The 14,410-nt window shown below is 45.1% G+C and overlaps 1 protein-coding gene across 2 annotated transcripts in view; it reads left to right on the top strand.

The window, feature by feature from the left end:
• The window catches only part of HIP1 (huntingtin interacting protein 1), a 190,684-nt gene that overhangs the window by 153,561 nt on the left and 22,713 nt on the right, over positions 1-14,410 (top strand). For both annotated transcript variants that reach the window (XM_040338493.1, XM_040338492.1), the window contains 5 exons: positions 2,206-2,316; positions 5,882-5,940; positions 6,049-6,142; positions 6,262-6,362; positions 12,613-12,718. In XM_040338493.1, coding sequence (XP_040194427.1) covers positions 2,206-2,316; positions 5,882-5,940; positions 6,049-6,142; positions 6,262-6,362; positions 12,613-12,718 — 471 coding nt within the window. The remainder of the gene's footprint in view (positions 1-2,205; positions 2,317-5,881; positions 5,941-6,048; positions 6,143-6,261; positions 6,363-12,612; positions 12,719-14,410) is intronic.

Genomic DNA, 14,410 nt, shown 5'->3' with positions numbered 1-14,410 from the left:
TTATGCGAACATTGTTTCTCCTGCTTCTATTGTCAGCTTCTTCTGTCTTTAATTGCAATCTGATCAGCTGCTGTTGCTGTATTTGGACTTTTCTTTCCAGTGCTTCCAGTCTACAGTCCCCTGTGGCTTGCTGCCTCTCTAAGACCGATATTTTTTGTTCACCGGCGGATACTCTTACCCGCACCTCCTCCATCTCCTCCTTCAACATGCCAGTTATATCCATCAGCATTTTTTGTATGTCCTCTTTTGATGGGAGGGCCTGGATAAGCCTACTTAGTTGTTTCATATCAGGGGGTAACCCTTGCTCACATACCTCCGTCATCCCCCCTACCCTCTGGGGGTCCGGCTGTATGTTCCCCCCCACCAAACCATCATCCTGCTTTAATTTATCCACTTTGTTGTCCATACCCCCACTCCTGGCTTCAAGTGTTTTTATTACAGGATGTGTTTCAATAGGCATTACAATATAGTCCCCTGCCAGGTCTCGTGTATCTTGTACAGTTAATGCTTTACTTATTGATACTATCTGTACCTCTACAGAGGGGTGTGGGGTTCCTCTGAGCTGTTGCTCCGTCTCTGTCTCCACCTCAGGGGGTACTGTAGGGCTTCCTGTTGCGACTGTCTCTCTCAGCGTCTCCCGGCTCTGCGCTGTAACCCCTGGAGCTGTAGTTGAGGCTATAGATGTTATGGACCTCACCGCTCCGGCGTCCAGCCTTTTTCCTTCAGCTCTCACCTCTGCCGCTACTCCGGGTGTCACAACGGCGGCTTGGTAGGAGCTTTCTATGAGGGATTTCCTTCTTAGAGTGCTGTATCCACCAGCGTCTGCCCGCTCTGTGCTCTCCCTCCTCACCGTCATATACCTCGTTATGTACGTGTGACTCGGCGTCTGTATGCTTCCCGAGCTTCCAGCTCTCCTTCCCCGCCGCGGCATCAGCTGTTCAGGTGAAGCTACTGCAGCCGCTCTCAGCTGACGCTACGGAAGCCGCTCTCCCTGTCTGTCGTCTCCAGTGCTGGTCGGGGTTTCAAATCCTCCGCTCTCCTATCGAGGTGCACCACGGACCTATGCTGAGCTAGCGCGCTCTCACTCCTCCATGCTCACGCTACCGTCCCCGGAAACGGAAGTCCTCCACACAAGCGGCGTAGGAGACTTACGCTGGTCGTATCTTATACAAATTCTGGCGTATCTGACTCTTTGAATCAGGCGCCAAGATACGACGGCTCAGACTCAGAGATACGACGGCGTATCTGGAGATACGCCGGCGTATCTCCTACGAGAATCTGGCCCAGAATGTTCTATTTTTGATTACTTTACTGGGCTTTTTCCTAACAAACAAGCAGTACTAAACCAGAATATGTGAGGGAATACCTGTACACAGCATACAAGAGGTTGGATCAAATTTGTCCTCGGAAATTTGACACTTTTGTCATCATTTGGAATGAGAGACGTGCAAGTAGGAACGTTTCCTTTCGTTCAGAGCATAATCCCTTTTTAATTTTATTTGGAGAAAAGTTGTTTTTTTCTGTAACACCAGCTCTGCTTTAAAGTATTTCACAAGGAGTTTTGATCACATCCATTCCCAGCGGCCATGTCGTACGGGGATAAGAATGTTTGATTAACTGTAGTATTTACACAGTCATTAGTAATCAGGTGTAATTACGGTACAGAAGGGACCTCTAGTGATATGACCTACTTTGGTTAGAACTTCTCTGCCAAGAACTAGAGATCCCAGTTGTAATTATATTTCACACAAATTTTTAACATTTCCATAAATATTCCTCTTGGCTATACCACAGGCTTTTATTGAGTCCTGACGAAAAGAATCAATTTACATTTTCACTGCTAATCAGTAATATCAGGGGAACTCTGGGAGAGTAAAATTTAAATTTTCTATCCAGGACTTCCCCAAGGACTTCACTGACGCCATCACTCACACAACCCAGCTTCACATTACTGTGCAAAATGCCTCTTCCAGTGACACACAGACTGTGCAGCTAAGGAATGTCAGCTTTTTCAATATGACAGTGAAAACCGCAATGATATTGTACAAAATACACTACTGTGAGGGTGGCCAGCATGGTTATATATTTACATTGTTCCTTGCTTCCTAAAAGTGAAGTTAAGACAACACACGCCATCGTAAAATTGGTAGATATACAATACGATTATTATCCCGTAAAACAATAATTTGGATGTTTGTCTTTCAGGAGTTGCGTCCTCCATCACTTGATATCAAAGAGGAGGAGTTGGGTGACCTAGTGGAGAAAGAAATGACAGCCACAGCAGCAGCTGTAGAAACGGCTGCTGCCAGGATTGAGGTAAACACTGTTTTCATTCGTTCTACCTAGTAAAAAAAAAAGTGGTTTCAGCATATTGTTACTATCATCATGGTGGATAAAGAAAATTCTTAAACTGATGACAACCATGCACTATACACAATCACCTATCTGATATATTCGTAGTAGGTGGAAATAGCTGGAGACACATTATGCACCTGCAGATTTTTGGCCTCGTACACACGATAGGTTAACCAGAGGACAACGGTCTGATGGACAGTTTTCATCGGTCAAAACCGATCGTGTGTAGGCCCCATAGGTTATTTAAAGCGGGAGTTCACCCATAAAACAGTTTTTTCAAACAATCCCCTTAGCTTCATGCTCTTTTTGTCTAGGGGAATCGGCTAGTTGTTTTAAAATATGAGCCGTACTTACCGTTTTCGAGATGCATCTTCTCCGTCGCTTCCGGGTATGGGTCTTCGGGAGCGGGCGTTCCTTCTTGATTGACAGTCTTCTAGCCGATTCCCCTAGACAAAACGAGCATGAAGCTAAGGGTAAAAAGTGTCAGGTGAACCCCCGCTTTAACCATCGGTAAAAAAAAGCCAACTTGCTTTAAATTTAACCGATGGATTCCTAACCGATGGGAAAAAAACGATGGTTAGTAGGCACAACCATCGGTTAAAAATCCACGCATGCTCAGAATCAAGTCGACGCATGCTTGGAAGCATTGAACTTCGTTTTTTTCAGCACATCGTTGTGTTTTACGTCACCGCGTTCTGACATAATCGTTTTTTTTTAAACAATGGTGTGTAGGCGCGACGGACCATCAGTCAGCTTCATCGGTTAACCAATGAAAACGGTCCATCGTTCCGTTCTCATCGGATGGACTGATCGTGTGTACGCGGCATTTAGATGCCACACTATCTTCTGTCAGTACCAAGTTCTCCCCTATCTGCTCCAGCTGCAGATCACTGATATCACCTGTTCCTATTGATTCACAGGTACTTCAGAGCAGTTCAAACAGAAATGGAATTTGACCAATGACTCCCACAAAAAGGAGAGACCTGCTATGATTATTTGGGCCTCTCACAGGACCTTTTCAGCTTATCTTTTCCTTTTTGACTCGCGTTCCACAGCAGAATGTCCACTCTGTGTCATGTAATCTGTAGGGCCGAAACAACTAATTGGTTAATGGACAACTAATCGATTATGAAATTAATCAATTACCATTTTCATAATCGATTAATCGGCCAGTAACATAATGGGGTTAAAAAAAAAAAAATTGCCCTTCATAGTACAAAAAGAGCAAATCTCTACTGTAAATATTACATTCACTGCCCCACAGTAAAAAATGAACCCCTTACAGTAGCGAATATTTTCTCTTTTTGTACTAATTTTAGTTTTTTTAACCCCATTATGTTACTAAACATCTCAGGCCTGGGTCACACCTCTGTGCTTTTTGCAGAAACACACTACGTTCATTAACATGGTTTCACATCCATGATTTTTTCAGCTGCTGTGTATTTGGTCCGGGGGCTTAAGTGGTTAATATGTGTAGAACCCTCTACCTTAGGTGCTAGGTAGGATTTTTTGTGAGATAGAACTGTTAGTGCAGGTAAGTTTAGGCAGGCCTATGCTGCATGCTAGGGAGTGGTTAGTGTAGCAGTGGGTGTGACCACCCGTTCTTCAGTACTTGGGTACCCTCCCTGCTTCCAGGGAGATTGTTCTGGAAGAGGGGCAGGGCCAGGAGCTGGAGTGACAGGCAGCTCATTTGAGGAGCCCTGACCAATCCCCACTTAGTATTGGCAGGGGGCATGCCTCCCAGATAAGCTGAGGTCGGCCAGGAGACGTGGAAAATGGAGACCTAGATAGCAGCAGGGGCCCCATCCCCATCTGGGGGGGGGGGTGTGAGGCCCAGCGGAGGAGCCCGGGAGAGCTGGGAGGGAGCCTCATCCTTACACAGTCATGGAAGAGGTCTCCTGGAACAGAGGGGTTGGAGAAGCTATTGGAATGAATGTCCAGTTAAAGTTCTCTATCATGAACTCGGGGCAGGTGAAGGTCGGTGAGTGTGACACAGTGGATGTTCTGGAAGAGACATGCCAGCGGAGCTGGGTGTGAGGCCAGAGGAGAAACTGTGGGATTTGTGTCAAGTTGCTGCAGCCTGCAGGCGCAGGATTTGCATGCCAGACTAGTTCGGATCAGTAGTCCATTAAGTGAAACTGATAAATTACTAGGCCACCGGGGAGAGGTACTGCAGGCCTCTAGCCTAGTAACTATGCAGCCAACTACCACCAAGTACAACTAATTACAGCCAAAAAGCTGGGATTATTCAGAGTGATCCCATTTTATCATAATGAAGATGATGGGACAGAGCAGGTTATAGTGGTATGTACAGGAGGGAGAAAAGTCCTGGGAGCAACAGTCTGCCTGAGCAGTGCAGAAGAGGAGCAACAGTCTGCATGGGTGATGCAGGAGAAGAGACTATAACTGTAAGGCCTTGTACACACGATCAGTCCAAACTAATGAAAACGGACTGAAGTTCAGTTTCATCAGTCCAAACCGACCGTGTGTATGGCCCATCGGACTGTTGTCCTTCAGTCCAAAGTTTTAGGCCTTGTGCACTCGATCAGTCCAAACTGATGAAAACGGACTGAAGGCTGAAGTCTGATGGACTGATGGTCTGATGGACTGATGGTCTGATGTGCCTACACACCATCAGTTCAAAAACCGATCGAGTTCAACGCGGTGACGTAAAACACAACGACGTGCAGAGAAAATGAAGTTCAATGCTTCCAAGCATGCGTCGACTTGATTCTGAGCATGCGCAGGTTTTGAACCGATGCTTTTGCGTACTAACCATCGGTTTTGACTGATCGGTCATCAGTCCATCAGTCCGATTTTAAAGCAAGGGGTTACTGGCAACAAGATAGCTAGTGTGTGATATGGCCCTATTAGTGGCTACATACTGTACGCTTCAATTGTTTTGTTTTTTATTGATTGATGCACAATTTTGTCAAAACAGTAAAATCTGCAAACAATCGAATAGCCATACCTTTCCTTCCATTGATTTAGACTAAATTTCCAATTGAATTTCATCAAACTGAATTGATCGGCCATGGTGGAATATTATCTGCATCTGTTGGCAGCACTGAGATACTTTGTTCATGAATACAATCGTATTTTGATAGATCTGATCATGAGATTACATGGTGAAAATAGAATTACAATCAATAATATATGATCATAAGTTATGATTGTATTGTCACTATTGATCGAAATTCACTTCCCCCTTGTAGCATATCGATTAAATGGGTTGTTGACTATACATAGATCATTTTTTTCTATTGGAAGATATTGATCAGAAAATAAATCAATAATTTATGAAAGCATGAATGGCCACCATAAGAGTGCTTCAATTAAAAGCAACAAGATGACATCATGCATGTGCAACTTCAGTTCATTGGATGGTCACAAAAGCACCCAGCGACACATAAAATGCCAGTTAAAATAAAAATACTTGCTCGTCTGATTCAGACACTGATAAAAGCAATAGACTGTTCTTTGAAGATACTTTGTGTCACAGTAATCATTTTTTTTTCCCCCTCAGGAAATGCTAAAGAAGTCTCGAACGGATGACACTGGACTAAAATTACAAGTCAATGAACAGTAAGTTATTTATTTGTTCAAACACTCTATATCCAAGAAATAAAATGAGTCTAAATCCTATGTTGTGAAATGAGAATTCTTCAGAACATGTGTGACTTTGTTTTGCAGGATTCTGGGGTCATGTACGGATCTCATGCAGGGAATTAAGGCTTTGATTCTGGCCTCAAAGGATCTTCAGAAAGAGATTGTGGAGAGTGGAGGGGTCAGTATGTCCTTGTCCTTTGTGTGACTTTCTATTTAAGCACATCACACAATCAGAGAAATTCAGCTTTTTTTATGCATGTATTTGCAAAGACTTTATTGTGTACTAATTATTTTTAGGGAGCAGCATCTCCAAAAGAGTTCTACGCCAGAAACTCACGGTGGACAGAGGGGCTGATTTCTGCTTCCAAGGCTGTGGGGTGGGGAGCCACTGTTATGGTGTAAGTATATTTTAGCAATGAGCAGACCAACATCATTATATAGAAAGATGGCACAGTTCCCTTCTTAGGAAATCATAATGGTTGCTTTGTAGTGTCAGGTCTTAAGCCAGAAAGCAGAAAACCGAGGACCGGACCTTTATAACCTAAATAACATGCTTTCAGGATGTCCATGCACCTACCATGCCATACAAAGTGTGAACTGCTGCATGGATGCCTCATGGGATAGCAGTCAAACACAATAAAACCACACCAACACCTTTTATTGGAAAAATATTTTGCAGCGGCTTTTATTATTGGCTTTAAAAAATATTAAGACTTCATTTCCACTGGCGTTTTTACAGCCACTGTTGTTAGCCTTTTTTACAGCTTAAAAACGCCTGTCCATGTTTTGTTTTTTTCTGTGAGCTGGAGCTCAAAAACGCCGCTGTAGCGTTTTTGAGCGTTTTCGCGCGTTTTTGAGCGTTTTTTAATGTCTGGCGTTTTTACAGCTCTATTGCTGGAACCACAGAACGCCCTGGTCCCGCGTTTTTTTTACAGCTCAAAAACGCCTATGCCATTTGCAGCTCAAAAACGCCTATGTGGGCATGATGCCATAGAATAACATGGACAGGCGTTTTTAAGCTGTAAAAAACACTCAGAAAAGTGGCTGTAAAAACGCCAGTGGTAATGAAGCCTTAAAGTTAAACTTTAGAACACGTAAAACAGCTCAGCCACTATGGCTTAAGCTGTATAATCAAATAAAGGGGAATCTCCCTACTTTTAACATATAACTTTATCACTTTTAAATAATTTGTTTAACTTTTTTTAAAATAAGCTGTCCCCCTAAAGGTGACACTAGCCACATAATAGTTGCGACTTAGGGAGGGTGGGAGGGAACACCACAGCTGCTGCTACTGAGGCGACTGAACCTCTTTGGCTCGGAACCCCCTTTTTATTAGAAATTTCACACAGAAATCCCCCTGAACTGCCCAGATACCGTGGTCACCTGGCCTTTCCAAATGCCAAGGGCCAATGGTAAGTCTTCCCGTAAATTTTAAACGTGAGGGCATCTTTTGAAATTTCACACAGAAATCCCCCCAAAACTGCCCAGATACAGTGGTTATCTGACCTTTCCATAGGCCAAGGGCCAATGGGAAGTCTTCCCGCATTTTTTAAACCTGAGGAGATACTAGAAACCCCCCTGACACAATCCCATGAGGGAAGGGGGCGTAAAACTGTTTTCCCCCTTTTCCTTTCATTCTTACGTTAGATGTGCTCTGTGCAGAATACATGAAAGGCCAGATTTCTTCATAGCCAATATACGTTTAGCTTAGACCTGTGGAAGCACACATCATGTTGATGACTGTCAGTGACACATTTTGTGCATAATAAAAGATTTCAGACTGTCACCCTTTCTACCATTTGGCCCTGATTGTAGATTGCCCCTGCATAGCTTTAGTATTATTGTTGGATTCCAGGACTGTGCATTTACAGTTTAGGCCAGATCCACGCTGGTGCAACAATCGCTCCACCTTTGAGTGCAGAAGTCATATGACATTTAAAAATCAATATTTCCCTATGACAGCTGTCTTAACTGGTCTGACTTGTGCCGGTTCCACTTTGGAAAAGGTTCCTACACTACTTTGGTAGGACCTCTGTCCAATTTCAGCCAATAGAATTAACTGATCCGACTTGTGATATGTGACTCAGAGGCAGTGTTAGCAATGCAAAATGTATGAAAAATGTATTTGATAAACAAAATGGCGTGGCCCCCTCCCCCCCCCACATCCATATTAGACCCTTTGGGTCCATGCATGCAGCCCAGCAGGACTGGAAAGGGGGAGGACAAGTGAGCGTCTCCCCACTGAACCATACCAGGCCACATGCCCTCAACATGGGGGGTGGTGCTTTGTTGCAGGGGGGCTTTCCCTCCCCCACCCCAAAGCACCTTGTCCCCATGTTAATGGGGACAAGGGTCTCTTCCCCACAACCCTGGGCCGAGTTTGTGGGAAAATGCGAGCAGGGGTCTCATTGGAATCTGGAAGCCCCCTTTAAGAAACTGACCCCCCATGTGAATAAGTATGGGGTACATAGTACCTCTACCCATTGACCCAAAAAAGACTGTGTAGTGTAAAAAAAAACATGAGACAGTTTTTGACATTCCTTTATTAATAATTAATAATGTCCCCTGATGTAGATCCAACGTCAATCACGATGGCCGTCATCGCCACCGCCAAACTGATAAAAAAACAAGGTTCCTCCCCTGATGAATGCTCCCGCTGCTCTGGCAGCTCCCATAACTCCCGTAACCCGGAGACCCCACCCCCTTGTGACATCACCATCATCATGGGGACAAGGTGCTTTATGGTGGGGGGCCCAGAGGGGGCTGGTATAGTATGGGGGGTATACTGCCTGGTATAGGTTTGGGGGGGGGGGCTACACTTTTTTTTTTTTATAATTTCTCTATAATTTTGGTGTAAGGTTTCATCCTTACCAGAACCAAAGGAATTGTTTTTATTGGTCAAAGGACAAGTCACACTCATCTCAAAGTCGAATCAAAATCAGAAAGTGATTGATACTTGTGGATGCGATTCACCTGAGTTGGATCGCATCCACAAGTATCAATCACTTTGTGTTTACTTTTGGTTCCCTATAGGGACCCCAGCGCCCTCGTTCCCTTCTTATCAGTGGCGGTTCGTCCATATGGACGCAGGAGCGCCGCCCCCTCTGGCTCGCTCACAGCCAGTAAAATATACAGATTCATACACTGTATGAATCTGTATATTTTCGCCGCTGCCGCCCACTATTCAGCTGGCCAGAAGTTGAGCGCCGGTCAGCTGAATAGCGGCAGCTGACTGGCTGTGTGGAAGTGCCTATCAGGGCCAGCGTCCGAGTACAGCCCAGGTCCAGGTAACCTGATTGGCTGAAGCGTCATCGAGGGCGGGACGAGGGACATCGAGGGACGTAGAAGCCATAAAGGTAAGTGCCGGGGGGGGTACTGGGCACGGTGGCTACAAGTGGGGGCATAGTGGCAACAATTGGGGGCACAGTGGCTACAATTGGGGGCACAGTGGCAACAATTGGGGGCACAGTGGTGACAATTGGGGGCACAGTGGCAACAATTGGGGGCACAGTGGCAACAATTGGGGGCACAGTGGCGACAATTGGGGACACAGTGGCTGTGTTTGATGGCATAGTGGTGACAATTGATGGCACAGTAGCTGCATTTGATGGTATGGCACAGTGGCTGTGTTTTGATGGCATGGCACGGTGGCTGCGTTTTGATGGCATGGCACAGTGGCTGCGTTTTGATGGCACGGTGGCTGTGTTTTGATGGCATGGCACAGTGGCTGCGTTTTGATGGCACAGTGGTTGCGTTTTGATGGCAAAGTGAGTGCATTTGATGGCATGGCACAGTGGTGACAATTGATAGGTACAGTGAGGCTGCAATTGTTTTTTTTATTTTCGTTTGTGCCCCCCCAAAAATTTTGAGCACCAGCCGCCACTGCTTCTTTTATCAATAATTACACAGTTCACCCCTGTAACTTGAGGAGCAGCTATTGGTTATATATTATTTATATTGATTTCATATTTAGTATACTCACCTTAATATTTGGTGCGGAAAACACTCCTTCTTGAATCAAAATCAGATCCTGTTCATTAAAGTCACGTGAAATATCTCAGTGGTCACAGGATTGGGAGCCAGTCTGCAGCAAGCACGGAGTCAGATCAGAAACCTTTGCATATGAGCAGCTGTAGGTGTAAAAGTCCACACTCCTTGCCACTGCACATGTGTGTTACACGGGCAGAAAAAGTTTTTTTTGCTGAAAACATGCTCACTGCGATAGCCAATAGCAGTCGCTACTTGACTAGGCAAAACTTTGACCCCCTTCACAGGCACATGAGCTCAGTTAAAGGGATGTAGGGTGTGCAGGAAGGGGAGATCATAGTAATATAATTGCATGCCAAGTACTTACACAACACCACAAGAGGCACTTTTGGATGTTTGACTATATTGTGAATGAGTTTACTAACATATGGAAACACAATCTCTATCTTTACCAAAACAGAGAATTGTGGAGAAATACTCACATACCGTTGCCTTGGCTGCAACTGTTTCTCTCGATAAAAAAAATGGTGTCATTTCAAAACACTGGTTTGTGTGGCCCTGGAAATGAATTATAGTGCTGTATAAATAGCCTGTACCCTGATCATAGACTGCAGTGTAATGGACAAATAGGAGCCCGCTTACCTTCTCACCTCTTTGTCTTTAATAGGAAATGTGGTTCTGGGGCAATTGCTAACATTGACACCACCCTGTGGGGCATATTGGTTACATATTGTATGTGTCTCATCTAACATGATATGCCCTCCCTTAAGTTTAGCTTACCATAAACTAGTTACATTTGAATAAGGTCATGGTACAAATCCAGGCGCTTTCAAGGTGCATCATTAGCAAACGGAATCCTAGAATTACCTTCTTGGCACGTGTGAATTGATTGACTGTAAAAGATAGCATACATAACTAAAGCAGTTGAAACATAAGAGGTATTAATACATAACTTCTCTGAGGCATCGGTAAATGTACACACACTGTAAAACTTTCTATGAAACAAAATACTCCTTGCATAATCAGCCTGACTTTTTGTCAAAGTTGGCTGCAGTTGGATAGACAAAGTTGGATTTCAAAGTCTTGCATGTCTTTTATTATAGTTAAGATAGAGAATGGTTAGCTTTAGGCCCCTTTCACAAGAGGAGCGGAGGTTCGGTGGCGGTATAGCGGCGTATTTACCGTGATATCCGGCCGCTAGCAGTGCGGTTTTAACCCCCGCTAGCGGCCGGAAAAGGGTTAATACTGTTTGCAATGCGCCTCTGGAGAGGTGCATTGCCAGCGGTATTACCGCGGTTTCCCATTGATTTCAATGGGAAGGAGCGGTATAGGAGCGGTAAACACCCCGCTCCTATACCGCTCCAAAGATGCGCCTAGCAGGACTTTTGGAGCGGGCCTGCAAGCGCACCGCTTCAATGTGAAAGCCTTCTATGAAGACTGCAGGGCATGATTTCTTCAGGCGGTATAGCAGCACCTCAAAAACATGTCAGTGTGAAAGGGGCTTTACTGCTTAGGCCGCGTACACACGGTCGGTTAAAACCGATGGAAACGGACTGAAGGACCAAACCGATCGTGTGTAGGCCCCATCGGTCCGTTATCCTTCGGTGGAAAATTTAGAACTTGCTTTAAAATTCAACCGATGGACGCCTAACCGATCGGTCAAAACCGATGGTTAGTATGCAAAAGCCGCGCATGCTCAGAATCAAGTCGACTCTTGCTTGGAAGCATTGAACTTCTTTTTTTTCAGCACGTCGTGTGTTTTACGTCACCACGTTCTGACACAATCATTTTTTTAACCGATGGTGTGTAGGCACATCAGACCATCAGTCAGCTTCATCGGTGAACCGATGAAACGGTCCTTCAGTCCGTTCTCATTGGATGGACTGATCGTGTGTACAGGGCTTTAGCCTTTAGGTGATTTTCAGAGTCATCCAACTACTGTGAGCTTCTAGCTTCAAGACTGTTATGCCCTGTACACACGATCGGTCAATCCAATGAGAACGGTCTGATGGATTTTTCCATTAGTTAACTGATGAGGCTGACTGATGGTCAGTCGTGCCTACACACCATTGGTTAAAAAAACGATCGTGTCAGAACGCGGTCACGTAAACCACATACGACGGCACTATAAATGGGAAGTTCCAATCCAATGGCGCCACCCTTGGGGCTGCTTTAGCCGATTTTGTGTTAGTAAAAGACATTTTGCGCTTTTCTGTCTGTTACAGCGTGATGAATGTGCTATCTCCATAACGAACGCTAGTTTTACCAGAACGAGCGCTCCTGTCCCCTATATTAGTCTGAGCATGCATGGATTTTTAACCGGTGCCTACAAACGATCGTTTTTTTTTTGGTTAGGTATCCATCGGTTAACTTTAAAACAAGTTTCACATTTTTTAACCGATGGATAAATAAACGATGGGGCCTACACGCGATGGGTTCGGTCTGATGAAAACGGTCCATCAGACCGTTCTCACCGGATTGACCGATCGTGTGTACGCGGCATCAGTGTAAATTGGTTGTTATCATAGATTCTGATAGTAAATATGAAATATGTAGATGTAGTCTAGACTCATGTTTGTATTTATTACTTTTTTCTGACATCATTTTATACTTTATCTTGAGTGTTTTACTGTTCTTGTGTTTTTTTGTCATGTTTTCCAGGGATGCTGCGGACCTTGTTGTCCAAGGGCAGGGAAAATTTGAAGACATTATTGTATGTTCTCATGAAATTGCAGCCAGCACAGCCCAGCTTGTAGCAGCTTCCAAGGTATGGCTCAATAAGAACATACACTTTGGGTGATGCAAGGCAGTTGTTATTAGCTAATCTTGGCATGCTTAGAGAAATACTTTCAGTGTGCTTTGTTCTTTTATATGAGTAATATAAAGATTAATGTGATTAGTATTATACAGGATTTGTATAGTGCCAACTGTTTACGCAGTGCTTTACAATGTAGAGGGGGGACAGTACAATTCCAATACAGTTAAATATGGAAGGAATAGGGGGGCCCTGCTCATGGAGCTTACAATCTAAAGGAGGAGACTAAATGAGGTTGATTTACTATAGGCAAAAAGGATGTTCACTTGGCAAAGGAAGTTACACTTTGCAAGGGAATTAGCCCCAGAGCTTAGTAAACGAGGTGAAACTCTGCTGACTTCCATCGCCCAATCAAAAATTCAGTTTTTTGTAATGCACATTATTAAGTAATCTTTACAAAGTGAAATTTCAACATATTCGCTAAGTTTTGATGAATATTGCCTTGCAAAGGGAATAGCCTATTTGCCTTTAGTAAATCAACTCCTATGCACATTCTCTTTCTGGAATAAGGAATTTCTTAACAAAGTCATTGTTATATCTGTAAATAATAATTGGCCCATCTACCATGCTTTCTGCTTGGCCACAAACATGATGGGTAGCTCCCCTGGCAAATAATTTTTTTTTGCAGGAGGGCGGCCAAGTTGGAAGGCTGGACGGAGGCCGGCCTGTGTTTGTAGGCGGAGTCTGGGGGAGTACTTATCCTCCCTTCTCTGCCGGGTCCAGCGTCGGCCTCTTTTCCTGTGGATGTGCGTCACTTCCGCCGCGACCGCCGACGTCATTTCCGGGCGCCAACTAGCGTGGAGGGAGCTGAGATCGCGGCTCCAGTGCGTCTCCAGGCCACGAGGGCTTCAGGTATTCTGGGGGGGGGGGCCGCGACCAGCATTGGGGACTGGCGTCCCCTGCTTACATTTCGCCCGTAGATTCGCCTCGTGGCAGCGGGGGGGGGGGGGGCCTGGCTGACGGGGGGGGCTGGCTGACAGGGGGGCCTGGCTGACAGCACTCATTTCAGCAGCCACAGGGGAAACCCCGGGAGCCTCACAAAGGGGGGGGGGGTATCATACATGTCGCCAGATCTGGCCGGAGGGGCTAGGGGCCAGGGGAGGGGGGGAGGGGGGGGGGGTTCCTGGTATCTGCCTGCATATTTGTGTTGTTCATCTGGCTTGTCATCGATGTCATTGGTAAACTGCTGACCACCCTAGTGTCATGTATTTTCCATACAGATTTGCCGGTCTTGGGAGGGGAGGGGGGGTAAGATCTGTCTCAATCAGTGGTGGGGGGGAATTCATCATGGTCATCTGGCACGACCACGCGATTATCTCGCAACAGCCATGCAATTTGCCTTTGATGAATGGTCATACGTTTGTCTTGTTAACAGTCATGGTTTCTTGGTTAAACAGTCATGCGATTTGTCGGATAAAAGAAACGGTCATGCGATCTGTCTGATGAAACGGTCATGCGATTTGTCCGATGCATCGATCATGCGATTTTGTCTGATGAAACAGTCATGCGATTTGTCGGATAAAAAACGGTCATGCGATCTGTCTGACGAAACGGTCATACGGTTTGTCCGATGTATCGATCATGCGTTTTTGTCTGATGAAACAGTCATGCGATTTTCGGATGAACAGTCATGCGATTTTGTCT

This window comes from Rana temporaria, chromosome 2 (assembly GCF_905171775.1).
Source record: "Rana temporaria chromosome 2, aRanTem1.1, whole genome shotgun sequence".
Classification (NCBI taxonomy): domain Eukaryota; kingdom Metazoa; phylum Chordata; class Amphibia; order Anura; family Ranidae; genus Rana; species Rana temporaria.
Note: the sequence above shows the minus strand (reverse complement) of the source record. Positions and strands in the feature narration are given on the sequence as shown.